At 43.7% G+C, this 16,012-nt stretch overlaps 2 protein-coding genes across 2 annotated transcripts in view; both read left to right on the top strand.

Annotated features, from left to right (window-relative positions):
• The first annotated feature begins 6,916 nt into the window (after nt 1–6,916).
• LOC130384911 (ras-GEF domain-containing family member 1B-A-like) lies at nt 6,917–8,784 on the top strand. Its single transcript, XM_056593310.1, has 3 exons — nt 6,917–7,026; nt 8,146–8,400; nt 8,578–8,784. The coding sequence occupies exons 2-3, from the start codon at nt 8,191–8,193 to the stop codon at nt 8,782–8,784; spliced, it is 417 nt and encodes a 138-aa protein (XP_056449285.1). The 5' UTR covers nt 6,917–7,026; nt 8,146–8,190.
• Nucleotides 8,785–8,979: 195 nt separating this feature from the next.
• LOC130383856 (ras-GEF domain-containing family member 1B-A-like) overlaps nt 8,980–16,012 on the top strand; it is a 10,079-nt gene continuing 3,046 nt past the window's right edge. Inside the window, exons 1-7 of the mRNA XM_056591710.1 lie at nt 8,980–9,107; nt 10,477–10,686; nt 11,629–11,703; nt 12,059–12,130; nt 13,715–13,817; nt 14,971–15,050; nt 15,333–15,428. Coding sequence (XP_056447685.1) covers nt 8,997–9,107; nt 10,477–10,686; nt 11,629–11,703; nt 12,059–12,130; nt 13,715–13,817; nt 14,971–15,050; nt 15,333–15,428 — 747 coding nt within the window. The 5' untranslated portion in view covers nt 8,980–8,996. The remainder of the gene's footprint in view (nt 9,108–10,476; nt 10,687–11,628; nt 11,704–12,058; nt 12,131–13,714; nt 13,818–14,970; nt 15,051–15,332; nt 15,429–16,012) is intronic.

Below are 16,012 nucleotides of genomic sequence, written 5' to 3'. Positions count from 1 at the left end.
AAAGCATACGTTGACAGTGTACGTTTTCGTGAACACTGGATTACGTCGCATTTCAACATAAAATAGCGTGTTACACACACACACACACACACACACACACACACACACACACACACACACACACACACACACACACACTCACAGAGGGAGTGTTTCTCCGATTTTTCCATGCTACACAGAACGAAATGTAAACCCATGCAAATCAAGACTTCATGGTCATAATCATTTAAATATCATTAATCTCCTGAGGGTGGTATTCTATTTTTTTCAACGGGGCTGCATCCAGTCACTTGACCGTCATGGTTGCTATGGTGGTCACTGGTTGCTATCGACCAGCCCCTCTAATCCTTACATGGCTCTAAAAACCACGCGGCAAAGGAGCTGCCGTAAACGGTGTTGTTTTTGTCGTAAACTAGGGTCCGATGGTTAAAGAATAGACAGATAATCCAAGGTATCCTTAAAAGGCAGCTTGGATGTTTTTATTTTCTGCAGTTTAGACTTCTTCTGTAACCTATTTTTGAAAGCAAAACACCAAGCTCAATGATTTAACGAGGCAGGGTTATTTGCAACAATTTATTAAATAAGTATTTGTGAGAGGTCATTCCTTCTCCTGAGTTTGCTTCCTTATGGGGTTGTACACTAGATGTACAACCCTACTGTCCACAAGCATCACCCCCCCCCCTCCCCATATGGATTTGGAGAATTGTTGCCACGTCCCAGTGGGGGAGGTATCATATATATGAAAGAGGGCATTCAATTACTACAATGATCAATTAGGAGGCCGAAGCCCTAAAGGAAGTGATGCAATGGGTGACTGGGTCGACAACATTTAAGTAAGCTTTACTTTGAGGTCTCTTATATATATCAAAGGGGGTCTCAAAGGACGCATACGCTTCAACCTGTGGCTCCAGCCCTACAGGAAATTACTCAGAAAGTGCTCCATCTCGTTGCACCTGCACCCAGCGGCTCGCTTGCAAGATTTTGGCCTGAAGTTCTTCCCAGACCTACACCCTAGCCATCCAACACGCATATCTGAGAATCAGGCTTCTCTTTAATAATGACAAAAAGTTATTAGAGAAATACACATTAACTTTTTGTTATCCCATAAGCGGCGTGGTGCCGGCTCATTTTGACCTTTTGACCCCAGACTTCAAAAACGTGGCCACAGGCCAGCTGTGTCTACACACCTTAAGCCACAAATGTACACCTCCATCCCACAAAAAATGGGGACTAGAAACTAACCTCTGTCTTATGTACATTTACTGTACTGTTGGAGGTCACGCCCCTTTTCCGGCCTTTTCGAGATAGCTCGGGATGCTAAAATGTTTACACACATTTCCCGGGGCCCCGAGAACGACATATCCGAGATTTGGAGTTCTAGCCCTTAGAGAAAAAAAGTTTCCCAAATGGACTGTCATTTGGACAAAGCCCCTCAGAAGTGTTACCTGCAAGACCTAATGGTTCAGAATGTGGTGGAAAAACAGTTTTTGAGATAGGAAGGTCCTACCGCCCTGACATTTGAATACCTTATTCTAAGGCCTAACTGGGACCCCCGCACCGAAACTTGGCCCGGTAAGACCCCGAGGGCAGGAAGGGGTGGCCCTTCCTGCACGAAACTTGGCCCAGTCGGACCCCGAGTGCAGGAAGGGGGGGCCTGGACTTTCATAATCCTCGCTCGACTGTAAAGGATGTTTGGTCGGATGTTATGACGAAGAATCATAATGTGAATGTGAATATTCTATAAATGTCTTGATATCATCTTTCGTCTCAACACTTCTGCTGCAGCCGCTTAAAGTCTCACTCCGAGAACCTTAAAATATGAATCAATCCATTAGAAGTATAAATCCCGGTAGCGTAACGGGGCAAACAAGGTGTCCTTTGACATCTACGTTTCGAGGCGATTGCAACAGTGCCAGACATGATCATATTTGAATATGTTTCGGGGTAGTAATTAGCTGTCGATTTTGGAGGCCTTTATCAATACTGACCAGCTATAGATTTGCTTCCCGATGGAGATTTTTGACAAATTACATGTTATTTAGCATCTACATGTTAAGCTGAGTCCAATGAGATCAAGCTCGCCCTCTTGCTACACCGAGATCATGTCCTAGACCTAGGTGTACCATGTAAAATACATGTTACCATTTTCTAGAGTGTCATGCTTGGTGTCATTGGACTCAGCTAAACGTGTAGATGCTAAATAACATGTCATTTGTCACAAATTTCTATCGGGAAGCCAATCAATAGCTGCTCATTATTGATTAAGGCCTCCAATTTCGACAGGTAATTACTACCATTAAACATGTTCGAATATGCTCATGTGTGGCACCGTTGGAATCGCCTGGAAGGGTAGATGTTGAAGGACACCTTGTTCGCTCTCTTACGCCACCGGGAAGATATTTAAATGCTTCTGATTGACTAATGAATTGATTCAGCTATTCCTCAGAAGTCTGGGGTCAAAAGGTCAAAAGGAGCCGGCACCATGCCGCTTATGAGACAAAAGTTAATGTGTATTTCTCTCATTCATTTTTGTCATTATTAAAGAGAGGCCTAAAGAGAAATGGCCTCTTTCATATATATGATACCTCCACCACTGGGACGTGGCAACAATTCTCCAAATCCATATGGGGAGGGGGGGGGTGATGCTTGTGGACAGTAGGGTTGTATACTAGACATAAATAGGAAGAAAACTCAGGAGAAGGAATGACCTCTCATAAATATTTATTTAATAAATTGTTTCAAATAACCCTGCCTCGTTAAATCAATGAGCTTGGTGTTTTGCTTTCAAAAATAGGTTATAGAAGAAGTCTAAACTGCAGAAAATAAAAACATCCAAGCTGCCTTTTAAGGATACCTTGGAATATCTGTCTATTTTTTAACCATCGAACACTAGTTTACGACAAAAACAACACAATTTATGGCAGCTCATTTGCCGCGTGGTTTTTAGAGCCATGTAAGGATTAGAGGGGCTGGTCGATAACAACCACCATAGCAACCATGACGGTCAAGTGACTGGATGCAGCCCCGTTGAAAAAAATAGAATACCACCCTCAGGAGATTAATGATATTTAAATGATTATGACCATGAAGTCTTTATTTGCATGGGTTTACATTTCGTTCTGTGTAGCATGGAAAAATCGGAGAAAAACTCCCATTCGGAATGCATTGGTTTACATTTCTTTCTTTGGAGCACAGTTCATTTTTATTTATTTTCAGTTTTTGAGGAGGTGCTTCAAAGATGCTAATTTTTCTGCAATAATCCAAAATCAAATGAAAAAACCCGTTGGCTTTTTGTCAAGGGAACCCAGGGCGACGCTCACTTCCGGGTTGGCCAACATACGTCATCCCTCCACCACTATGCTGTAATAACACATGTTGAAGTTGAATGATAATGATTGAATTTATTCTTTATTCTGCCTTAGTATTTATTTATTTATTTAGCAGCGAAATGCAGTGTGTGTGTGTGTGTGTGTTTGTGTGTGTGTGTGTGTGTGTGTGTGTGTGTGTGTGTGTGTGTGTGTGTGTGTGTGTGTGTGTGTGTGTGTGTGTGTGTGTGTGTGTGTGTGTCACGCTATTTTATGTTGAAATGCGACGTAATCCAGTGTTCACGAAAACGTACACTGTCAACGTATGCTTTTGGCGACTGGGTTGGCTCTCAGATATACGTGTTTCTAACAAGATGATATCATTAAAAGTTACATAAAGTAACGGTTTAATAACACAAACGCAGGAAACACGTGAGTTGCTAGTTTAGCGAAAGCAGCGTCCCTAACAACCTGACGTCGTTGAAACATGCGAGCGAGCCGATCAAATCTTCCTAATAACTATAAAACTAAAGATCAGACACAATCACTGACTGAAGATTATGCAAGTAAAAATATATTTCTCGCTAGAAATGTTATTAGAAACACGTTTAACGGTGAATCGGTCCTAAAATATTGCATTTCCCATTCAGATAATAAAGATTAATAAAGATCATTCACTGACTGAAGATTATTCAAGGGAAAAGTACATTTCTCGCTAGAAATGTCATTAGAAACACGTTTAATGGTGAATCAGTCCTATAATATTGCATTTCCCATTCAGTTAATGCTGGGTTTTGCGTATCATATGCACGCGAAATGGACGTATCCGCCCTCCACAGTAGTTAATGCTGGGTTTTGCGTATCATATGCACGCGAAATGGTCATTTGGCGTATGTAGCCTACTGCACGCATTTTGAAAGTGTCAAACCGTGCGATCTGTACGCATATTGGCGAGACTGGGTTGGCTATAGGACAACGCATCATGCATCCTGGAATGAGTGAAGCTTGCCTGCTGACACGTTAAAATGACTGTCACAACTGCCATGAGCAAAACCATTTGTAGCCTACATAGTGTAGGCTACAGTAGCCTATTCGATATTGAATGAAGTAGGTTACTTTACACTCCCTGTCACTGTAGGCTACAGAGTAGACAATATGATTTGCTTGTACAGCACCTTAAAAAACTCACTGTAGCCTATATTCATAGGCACACCCAGGGCCGTTGCTACAATTCCTGGGCCCCTAGACAAGATTTACTGATGGGCCCCCCTGCGCTGAATGGGGGGGGGGGGGGGGGGGGGGGGGTGGAAGGGGCACATTGTTGACCGGGAAAAGCAATTGTTGACGGGGGGGGGGGGGGGGGGGGGGGGGGGGGTGGTGTACTATGGAAGTACTATGGGCTGGTGATTTAATAAAAAAAAATTTGTGGGCCCCCCCTGGGCTGTGGGCCCCCTGAATCGTCATCACCTTTCACCCCTTATCGACGGCCCTGGGCACACCCAGCCTCGCTTTCAATATAACACGCACTCGCATTCTGTAAACACCATCAGTAAATAATAATATGAAAACAATATAAAATATCTTTCAACAAGAAAAAATAATTTGTTTACTTTAAATGGATAAAGGTCAACAAATGCGCAATTTTCAGCTGTCAGAAATGTGTTGTGATCACTTTGTATTCCTCATAGCTCTCAGGCTGTGAGGAAATCAGCAGCCAGCGATCTCAGGTCTGCTCTGCATGCATTAACTGTGGCTAAACATCAACTGCACTGAAGTCATCATAACTTCATAAATTCTCATTTTCAAATGATTATGAATACTATTATTGTTATTTGAAGCCGTGTCAGTCTTGACTGTGGGTGGTGTTGTCCTCTGTGTCTGCTAGGGTCTATAATACAGTAATATTTTTGTCGACATTATCAAACGGAAGAACTTTTATTATGAAGAGCACAGGGCAATGAAGCACGCTAGCCAATAAGAGGACCCGCCCACCGGCGGAAACCAGATATTGAGTGGTAAATTCGTTTCGCTCAGTAAGAACCAAAAAACGAATAAACGAACTGAAATTTAGATTTTCGTTTTCTTGTCAAAACGAAAGAACGAAAAAACGGCTTGTTTTCTGGTTTCTGCTTGCGTCAATTATTCCCAGAAAACAGAGTAATAAAACGTACCTTGCTCGACAAGCTTCAGTCAGATTGCAATTATGGAATTCTCATTTGAACAACTTGGGGGCGCCATTTGCTAAACAAGCGGACAATGTAGTTTTAGGAAGGATTATGGTTAACGGTTCATAATATTACTCATAAATTTAAGAATGTCAGGGGAATATTGTAACTTTATATCATAGACATTATTGGTTTATAGGAATTATGTTACTAACATAGCGGTGTGTGTCTGTGTGCGTGTTTGCGCACACAGACATGTTGATGGTTTGTTGAGCCCAAAGAGCTGGTTGTGCCGTGTGAAGGCCAGGCTGAGACAATAAATCAGCTGGCATGTTCTCAACCCCTCAGTGAACGCAGCATACAGCCTGTGTTGATTTATGTCCTCCCTAAAGAAGGCCCTTTACTGCCCTTCCTACACCCCTACAGACTGTGATATTACTAGAGTAGGCCAACTGATATAGAACTTTAGTACTATAGTAGGCCTACTGCTATAGTACATTTACATTGATTTACGGCATTTAGCAGACGCTTTTATCCAAAGCGACTTAATAAGTACATTTGTCATAAGAAGTGAAACAATATATCACTGTCGGTACAGTAAAGACGTTCATAGAACCAAGTGCAAGTACTAACAATCGCTAGGCTAACCCATTCCCCGTATGCAGCCGGTATAGCAGCTACTGCAGATGCTACACAATTAAGTACTATGAATAAGTACAACGTACATTAAGTGCGTACAATAAGTGCGTACATTAAGGGCCACGACGTACAACGTACAATGGTGGTCAGAAGGGACTGGATGGCTTTGCAGAGTTGTGACTTTGCTTATCGACCTTTGCTTGTACTATAGTAGGCCTGATATACTGATATAGTACTATAGTCTGCCTACTTCTATAGTACTGCAATACTCCGTAATGCTATACTGCTATAGTACTGCAGTACTCTGTAATGATGTACTGATACTGCAGTACTCCGTAATGCTGTACTGCTATAGTAGCCTACTTCAGTACTCCTCATTGCTATAGTAGCCTACTGGAGTAGGCCTACTCCCCACCATTCTGCTTAATAGTGTTGACTGCCTGACGACTTCATTAGAATATAATAAGCTGGAATAAACTGAGACAAGCAATATTATGGAACAGTGATCTATTGATTGCATAGATATCTTGCGCCTACATATGCCCATATTTGGGCTATACTACGTGTATGAGGTGTCGCTGATAAGCAAAAGACAATGGGGATATCAACGTAGCGGAAAAGGAACTGGGGATCTCCGCGGTGGTAATGTCATTGTGAGAAATAGAAAGTGATACAGCGGAACAGAGAGCGAGGTGGGCGTGGAGCGCGTGTGTGCTTCCTCCTCTCTGATTGGACTAAAGAAGACGCTCCAGGGCTCTGGTCGGTTCCTCATCGCACAGCCGCTCAGACTGATGCTGTCCACTCCAATGTAAACTACTACTACTACTGTCTACTGTACCTGATTGAACTAGAGTTGGTGTTTCTTTGGAGGATTCGCTCTGCCGTGATAAGGATTTATCGATCTCAAGACCATTCAGGTGAGACTTATTTTCTCCATCTGAGTAGGCTATTATTGGCAGGCCAATAACGACTATTAATCAATAATCGTCTTCTTCTAATGAAAAGACTGCTGTTCTGGCAAACAGGAACGATTTTTCTATCTCAATTGTATTTAATGAATATGTAGTCCCTTTTTGTTAGACTCTGCAACGTTGTTGACCAGATTGCCTAAACCAGTGTTTTTCAATCTGTGGTACGCGGACCAATAGTCGTACGTGAGGGTCCTGCAGTGCTGTGGGATTGTATTCTTGAATTAGACACATTAAGAATAATAGAAAAAATAATATGTATAATGTTTACAATATATATATCGAAAATGTTTCAGTTAATATAGTATTACGGCTTGTTATTATAAAAAAAATAGTGTAGTTTTTTATTGTTAACAATGCCGTGCAATGTTTAACATTGTATTTTTTCACATTGATGTATTTTGTTCATTTGTGTTTGATAGGGTTATGGTTTGACTTTCTTCTCACTGTCTTCCACTGACCATGGCCTTCTGCAGTAATGATGGTGTATATAGGGCTTGCTGGCAATCTTTGCTCAGCCACTGCATGTGTATTCTATAGTGAAACACCCCAAGTCAAAGGCTGGGGGCCTCTGGCCTCAATCACTTGATAGGTGGATTCTACTTTATCGATGGGTGATCGATACTCTGGCTAGGTGAGAGTTAGTGTTCTTTAGAATAAAATACTAACCGCGTTACAGCCACGTAGAACTGTGCCATTCATTAATTCTTGTTTTTCCAATACTGTGTTTTAGTGAGAAAATTGTCGCCCAGTCACGTATAAATCACTGAAACTGACTTTGAATATAGACTAATTCACGCTATTGATGACACTATTAAAGAATGTAACATAGCAACATCAAATATTTATAGCATAAATATAATAAACCCAGGAACCCAGGGTGAGGTCTGATCTAAACAATCAGAAGACTCACTCTGCAACCTCCCCCGCATGGAATAAATCAGTACTTAGTTTCTTATTTGACTTCCTTTTTATTTTAATCATACAGGAAAATGACTCATGTCACATGCTTTGTATCTATCTTTGGCGGTTGTATAGCTATTTTCATATCTATCTTTATCCCATTAGGAAATACCCTCAACCATCTCTACTATATCCCTCCAGGAGGCCAGCATGCCCCAGACTCCGCCCCTCTCTGGCCTGCAGGGGGCTGGTCGGGTCAAACGGTCCCAGACCACAGGGGACCAAGACTACCCAAGCCACTGTTACCATACCAACCAGCAGGACCACCCCAGCCTCTGTTACCATGATACTCAGCTGGTGTCCGGGTCGCTAGATGCCCTCATCCAGCGACTGGTCCCAACGCTCGATTACTACCCTGACGTGAGTCTCCCTTAGCCTTTAACCTGTCGACCCTTAACCAAGCTGCTTTCAACTCACTACCCACAGTCAACAATATACACCCTGAACTGACCATCTCTACCCATAATCAACCATATCTACCCTAACCAACCCTTAACCATTGTATCTACTCTCAACCAACACACCTGTCATTCTCAGAGGACGTACATCTTCACCTTCCTACTCAGCTCCCGGCTCTTCGTCCCTCCCGACCAGCTCATGGTCACCGTCTGCCGGCTGGCTTTGGAGCCGCGACACGATGACTCCCAGGTTGACCAGGTACAAAACCCCCCTGCTATCAGGGCCCCAACCGGCCTTTGCGGAATTACTTTGGCTTTCCATGTTATAAGATTACAGTCAGGTTAGTCATAGAACAGACTCATGGAACAGATCTGTTATATTCTATCTGTGTTATATTCTAACCACATCAAATCTGAATTAACCTTTGTATTCCCACTGAAGATTTCTTCATTAGGAGGATTACTGAACTCTTGCCTCAATACCTTGGTGTAATGAAAGAAGTATGATTATCGTTACTGATTTCATTGTAGATGAGGATCGCGGAGCTTGCTCCCAAAATGGTGCAGCTGCTGAGGGAGTGGGCGAGCAGCTTCCCTCACGACTTCCGGGATGAGAGGCTAATAGGCAGCCTGAAGGACCTCACCCAGCACCTGGCCACCGTAGACCAGGTCTGACCCCTGAGCCTAACCCAGTAACAAAGACCACAAACACCCAGACCCCAATACCCAGACCATGAACACTAAGCCACTAACAACCACAAACACTATCCACCCAGCCGTTTTAGATACTGTGCACTGTGTCAGCAGCTAGCTAAAATACTGTACTTTACATTATCAGCTAGATAGCTAAGTTACTGTACTCCACATTAGCAGTTAGCAGTCTACCTCTGCTTCCTGGATTATTCTGTGTTGAGTGCCAGACCGCACACGATGAATCAAGGCTGTGGCATCGAGGTCACCATGCCTAATCAAACCAAAGCAGCAGAAGGGAACCAAAGCGGCCTCAGCTCCGTACTTGTTGCTTATAGAGGATCAACGAGGCTCCCAAGCCCCCCAAACCACGCCGCACATCTCCCAATGTACGACACCCCATCCCTTCCAGAACTCCCGGTTCAAAAGTCATTCTGGAGTTAGGTGGCGAGCTCCAGAGAATGCGCCCAAGGAAACAGAACATGAATTTATAACTTACACACACACACTCCCTGAATCAAAGGGTCTATTCCTGGCTGCTGTTATGTAATAGAGGACATTTGGTCAGTGTGGAGGCCATCTAACAGTGAAGAACAAACCCTGGAGGAGACCCTTTATCTCTGGGTGGGTGGTGTACTCTGGGAGCCAGGGAGGGGCCCCTGGAGGAGTCCCTTTACCACTGGCTGGGAGGTGTACCCTGGGAGCCAGGGAGGGGCCCCTGGAGGAGTCCCTTTACCTCTGGGTGGGTGGTGTACCCTGGGAGCCAGGGAGGGCACCTGGAAAAGCCGTTTATCTCTGGGTGGGTGTTGTTGCGTAGAGCTTCACCCTGTCCGATCTACGCTGTTCTTTAGTTTAACCAAAACAAAGTGCAGAACATTGCAGGCCGTCTGTATTATTTCTACTTGGAGTTCACGTTAGTTCAAGGATCTTGTGAACTCACAAGATGAGATGAAGTTCATGAGGATCTTTTAAACTGTTGGGAATTGGAACCTGTTCAACATTACATTAAGAGGGGTAGGGAATCGGGATGTTAGGTTTGGGAGTGGTAGAGTTAGGAAAGTAAGGGTAATGGGTTAGGGTTAGGAGGGTTAGGGTAAGGGGTTAGAGTTATAGGAGGAATAGAGTGAGGGGTTAGAGTTAGTAGAGTAAAGATGAGGGGTTAAGGTAAAGGGTTAGAGTTAGGAGGGTTAGAGCTAGGAGGGTTAGGGTCAGGGGTTAGAGTAAGGAGGGTTAGGGTCAGGGGTTAGGGGTTAGAGTTAGTAGGGTTAGGGTCAGGAGCTTTGGCGAAATGGGGGTTAGAGTTAGGATTAAGGTTGCAGATGGTAATGAATGGTCGTACCCGCTCTAGGTCTACAGGAAGGCGTTGGGCCAGATCCTCCAGGATGTGATGCAGAGCCTGGCGGTGCAGAGCCGGTACCAGGAGGTCCTGCTGAGGGTCAGGAGTGCGACAGCTGAATGCCGGAGGGTGATGGAGACCAAGTCCCGGGCCCAGAGGGACCTGCTGTCCGTCTGCAACGACCCCTTCACTCTGGCTCAGCAGCTCACGCACATTGAGCTGGTGAGGACCATCCCTAGCTCTGACCTCTAACCCTAACCGCTAGTCCTAACCCCAAGCACTAATTCTAACCCTAACCCTAAACCCAAATCCTAACCCTTACTAGGGCTGGGCGATATGACGATATCATACCGTGGACGATATGAAAGTGTCTACCGGGAGAGATTTGGCCATATCGTTTATACAGAGAGAAAAAAATAAAATATATATATATATATATTGCACTGCACTGACTGAAGCAAGGCAGGTGTGAGACTCACCTGTTAACTTGAAAAAAAATCTAATTTTTATTGAAGGAACAGTTCTATTTTTACCACCAGCTATTTGCACAGCACATAACTTTATTTTATAAGTGTATAATTAGTATTTAAAATATTTGTGTGATGCTGTGATTTTTATTTTATATTACACTGCACTGACTGACAGCCAGGCAGGTGTGAAGCACACCTTTAAAAAAAAATGTTATTTGTATTGAAAAAACAGTTAAATGTTTACAAGATGTTTGCACTATATGACACTGCAGTTAATGACAGATTGTTCGCTACTTACTCCTTTGTAAGCATGGAAATTCAAGTTCAAAATAAAAGAAAAAACTGATCAAATGTGAATTATGGTTATTTTAAGCCATTTATTATTTAATTTCAAAAATACCATATCGTGATATATATCCATATCGTGATATAAAATTACTCATATCATGATATACGATTTTGTCCATATCGCCCAGCCCTAACCCTTACACAGACCCTTATCCTAAGGCCCCCCAGGTCCTTAAGGTCCTGTGTCTCTATTAACTTTCCTATCCCTACTAAATTGCAATAGGTAACGCTCCGTGAAGACACATGTGGTTAGGACGGGGCTAATAGCAGGAGGATCCTTCAGGATTTATGAGGGTGGAATTATGCTTATTGCTATTCAATTAGCTGGTTTGTGTTTTCTCTTCAGGAGAGACTGAGTTACATCGGCCCAGAGGAATTCATTCAGGCGTTGGATCAGAAACCACAGCTGGACAGCAACCAGGTAAACACACATGCAAACACACACACACACACACACACACACACACACACACACACACACACACACACACACACACACACACACACACACACACACACACACACGCACACGCACACGCACACACACACTGTGTTGGATGTTTCCTCTGCTAAATGAAAGCGGTATCGATGGAATTAGATGAAGAGCAATTAACACAAAAGACCAGACATACTCCATACTAGGTAGAGCAGGGTGTCCAAACCACCAACCATGAGTGGTCGTTACACAATTTGTATGTACTGTGCCATCAGCGATGTTTGTTGAATTTTCTGTTATAAGCTATGTGCTAACCAGATGTTTGTTTGGGTTATTGTAGCCAAGCAACCTTGGAGCGTACGTGGATTGGTTCAACAGACTCAGCTACCTGGTGGCTACAGATATCTGCACGGTAAATAACCTTCATCTTATCTTGTGGTAAACAAACCGGGAAAACCTGAATGATACTGCTCCAGTTGAAGCAGTGTGTTAAAGGGGTACTTCACCGGTGGAGATATGAAGGTTATATGAAGTCAATAATTCTATGTATTATAAATAAATAAATTATCTATAAAAAAAAATAGAAATCGGTTCATCCTAGCCTGAGAAAAGGCAGAAAGTGTCTCTCTGGCTCAAAAGTAAGAAATCCTCAAACTACCACAGTGCATTGCGCTTGCTGCACCGCCCTCCCATTTCCGTTTGGAGGGGGAAGGATCCATGGTAGTGCGAGAAAACTTTGTGGAAACATATCCCCGTGATACGTTGACTAGTTTAGACTTCTGCCCTCGTTTTTTCAAACGCATCATTTTTATATTACTGTAGTGTACAGCATAAAACCATTTGTTACTGTAGCTCAGAATATCAAGTATTTGTACTCAACCTTTTCTCCCCAGTTGAAATAAGTATCTTATGCAGAAGGCCTACTATAGTTTAACAGCACTTGGGTCAGTAAACAAATCACAACAACCCACATGAATTTGAAGTTTTATTCATGAAAAAATTTGAACTATTTACAAAAATAAAATTAATAATAATAAAATTAGCAAAGCAAAATAAAAATTAGTGAGTAGCCTATACAGCATTACACAGGCTTCAAGCTAACGTAACGTAGCCTATGCTCTGGCAATAAGATCGGCTACTTTTGGATAACTACATTGTCACGTTCCCCGGGACTCAAAACTATTGTAGCCAATTTGTTCGTAAAAAAACAAACACTATGCTCAGACGTCTGTTTCTCCCGGCGGGCTTTGGCTGGCGTTCCCAGTTCACTTTCTGGGTCCGTAAATATGTATCCAATACCCAACTGTTCACCCAGGCGTAAAGCCTGGGTGAGAGGTTACACACATGGCCCCATCCTCGCCAGATTCAGCCATTTATTCTAGAAGAAACTGGCATTTCTGAAATTCGCTGCAGCACTGGGACTCTGTGTTAGTGTCTGTAGGCGAACAGAGCAAACCGGCGCGCTCCGGCTCCTCGTCCACGCCGCAGCAGCCTCCTCCTCTATTTGTGTCAATTCTTCCTGGCTGTATTCTGGCTCGTACTAATAGCCCTGAATGTCCAAATCCAGCAATAGATTTTCAAAATCCACTTTGGCAGTTTCACATTGCAAATTTGTTCTTGCGGTGAAGAAACGTGGTGCACATTGTGTTTACATCTCGTACGGGAGCTCCCGCCCCCCCTCATTCCTTATTGGTAGGCTCACAAATTTGGGGAACCAGTGGTTTGTAGTCCTCGGCCCTTCTAGCAGGCAAGCAAAGTTCTCCCGAGATGACATGAAATGCGTCATTTGACGTCATCTCGGGAGAAAATTTGATCAGGAAAGCTGGGCCAAGGGAAGACTGGGTTAGACTGAGGAAAAAAAACACGTATTTTTTTACATTACAAAAGCGATTTTATAATGATAGAACACCGGTTCTGAATGGTTGAAGGATCCCTTTAAGTCGAGTTATGCTAGGTGGCTCGCTAGTAACTAGCTATTATTTGTTTTGTTCTGCAGGCTGTGAAGAGGAAGACCAGAGCCAGGGTGACAGAGTTTTTCATTGATGTGGCGAGAGAATGCCTCAACATCGGGAACTTTAATTCCCTCATGGCCATCCTCTGTAAGACACTTTTATTATTTTTATTGTTCTTATTGATTTTGCTGTTGTTATGAGGTGGACTGGGTCGGGTGGAGTGTGTGTGTGTGTGTGTCTGTGTGTGTGTGTGTGCATGTGCATGTGCGTGTCTGTCTGTCTGTCTGTCTGTCTGTCTGTCTGTCTGTCTGTCTGTCTGTCTGTCTGTCTGTCTGTCTGTCTGTCTGTGCGTGCGTGCGTGCGTGCGTGCGTGCGTGCGTGCGTGCGTGCGTGCGTGCGTGCGTGTGTGTGTGTTGGGATAACCCCACATATGGCGTGTAGACAGAGAGGGGAAGGGGGAGGGGTAAGGGTAGCCTGGTCCTTCCAGACTCTCGTACTTCATTTCATTTGTACAGAGAGTCTGGACCTAATTGACAAACGTTAACTCACTTGAAGGTGTCTGTTGAAGTTTAAAACGATTGGATCAGCCCAGTGCTACTCTGGATCTGCCATAACCAATCGCTAATGTTTGGCCGGGAATCACGTTGCGCGCAGGCTGTAAACAAACCAATCACTGTGCGTGAAGATGTCCGTCAACGAGAGCTGACTTTAACGTCATTGATTTCAGCAACTCCCTCTGTTCACTGATTGGACTCAGACAATTTAGATGGAGAAAACCCACTAACATACCGCAGACCCAGACCTATTACTGAAGGGAAATTCAAATTGAGCGAAAGTACTTAGGCGGGCAGAGCCAGGCTAGGGTAAGGTTAGCCTCTTTAGGACGGCCAGCTGTCCTAGCTCCTCTCTCTCTCTCTCTCTCTCTCTCTCTCTCTCTCTCTCTCTCTCTCTCTCGCTCTCTCTCTCTCTCTCTCTCTCTCTCTCTCTCTCTCTCTATAATGGGGATGAATAAATACACACACACACACACACACACACACACACACACACACACACACACACACACACACACACACACACACACACACACACACACACACACACACACATACACGCAAACACACACATCTTAGGCTACTAGCAAATGGGAGCAGAGCACGTGTTAATTATATATTTTCCTACTCCTAAAACTCATGTCAAATACTTTACAGACATATCAATATAAATATAAAAGTGATGGTGCATGAATGCACTCGTCAGCATGTCGGATTGATCCAGTAAAAAGACGTTTTTCTTTCAGCTGGGATGACCATGGGTTCTGTGTCTCGGTTGAAAAAGACCTGGGGGAAAGTGAAGACCGCCTCTTTTGATATCCTTGAAGTAGGTCCTGTCTGGTTCTCACAGTAGAATGGTTCGAATAATATTATTAATAGTTCATTAGTATTTTCCACCTTCATTGTTTTCTCTTCTTCATGGAGAGTAACATTCAGGTCTCTTTTAACCTTTCCTTCCTTCCCTCATTCCTTCATTCCTTGCTCCCCCTTTGCTGTCACCTCTGGTCTGAGATCAATCAGAGCTTGTGAAACATGCAGTCTTCTTTTTGTTCTCCTATTTAAATATTCATTATAGCATTTCATTACTAATTTCTGTCACTCTCCCCAGCACCAGATGGATCCTTCCAGTAACTTCTCTAACTACAGAAGATCCCTGCAAGGCGCTCTGCAGAGGTCCCTGAGCGCCACCAGCCCCAGAGAGAAGGTGAGGAACCACAGCCTCGCTCTGAACAGGGCCTGAGGTTTCCAGCTTTACCCACAGCCCAGGGACCCGGGATGCTGTGGGAAATTGTCTTATGCAAAACACATTATCCTCTCTGTGTGCCATGACAAATGCCGCTGCCTAGGTTAGTGTTGGGTTAGCTAAACGAATCTAATGAAAGTTGGCCAGCAGAGATTATTGCCAGAATAGGGGCATTGGTGGCTAGCAGCTAGCAGACTTAGCTCTCTGGGGCATGGTGGCTTTGACGACAATTACAATAATAATAATATAATCATTATAATAATTATGATAATAGAAAGTGTTTCTGAGGAGGGCTTCTCTTCTTGAAAGATCTCAGGAAGGTTTACACTTTTCATCTTGAAATGGCTGGCCACGGTAAATGCTACATTCTGCTCGCACTTTCCAGCAGTACATTTTCAGTCGCGCAGCGGGGAAACACAAAAAGGTGATATTCAGATGGCCACACATATTCGGTGGCTACTAGTGGTGGATACAGGAAGTATCACCGTGCAAGCTTAATTCAGTGGGGCATGCACCGGTGACAGTAATCTGAGACGGGCAGTACA

The sequence above is a fragment of the Gadus chalcogrammus genome, chromosome 6 (genome assembly GCF_026213295.1).
Source record: "Gadus chalcogrammus isolate NIFS_2021 chromosome 6, NIFS_Gcha_1.0, whole genome shotgun sequence".
Lineage (NCBI taxonomy): Eukaryota > Metazoa > Chordata > Actinopteri > Gadiformes > Gadidae > Gadus > Gadus chalcogrammus.
The sequence above is the reverse complement of the archived record's forward strand: the minus strand, read 5'-3'. Positions and strand labels throughout refer to the sequence as shown.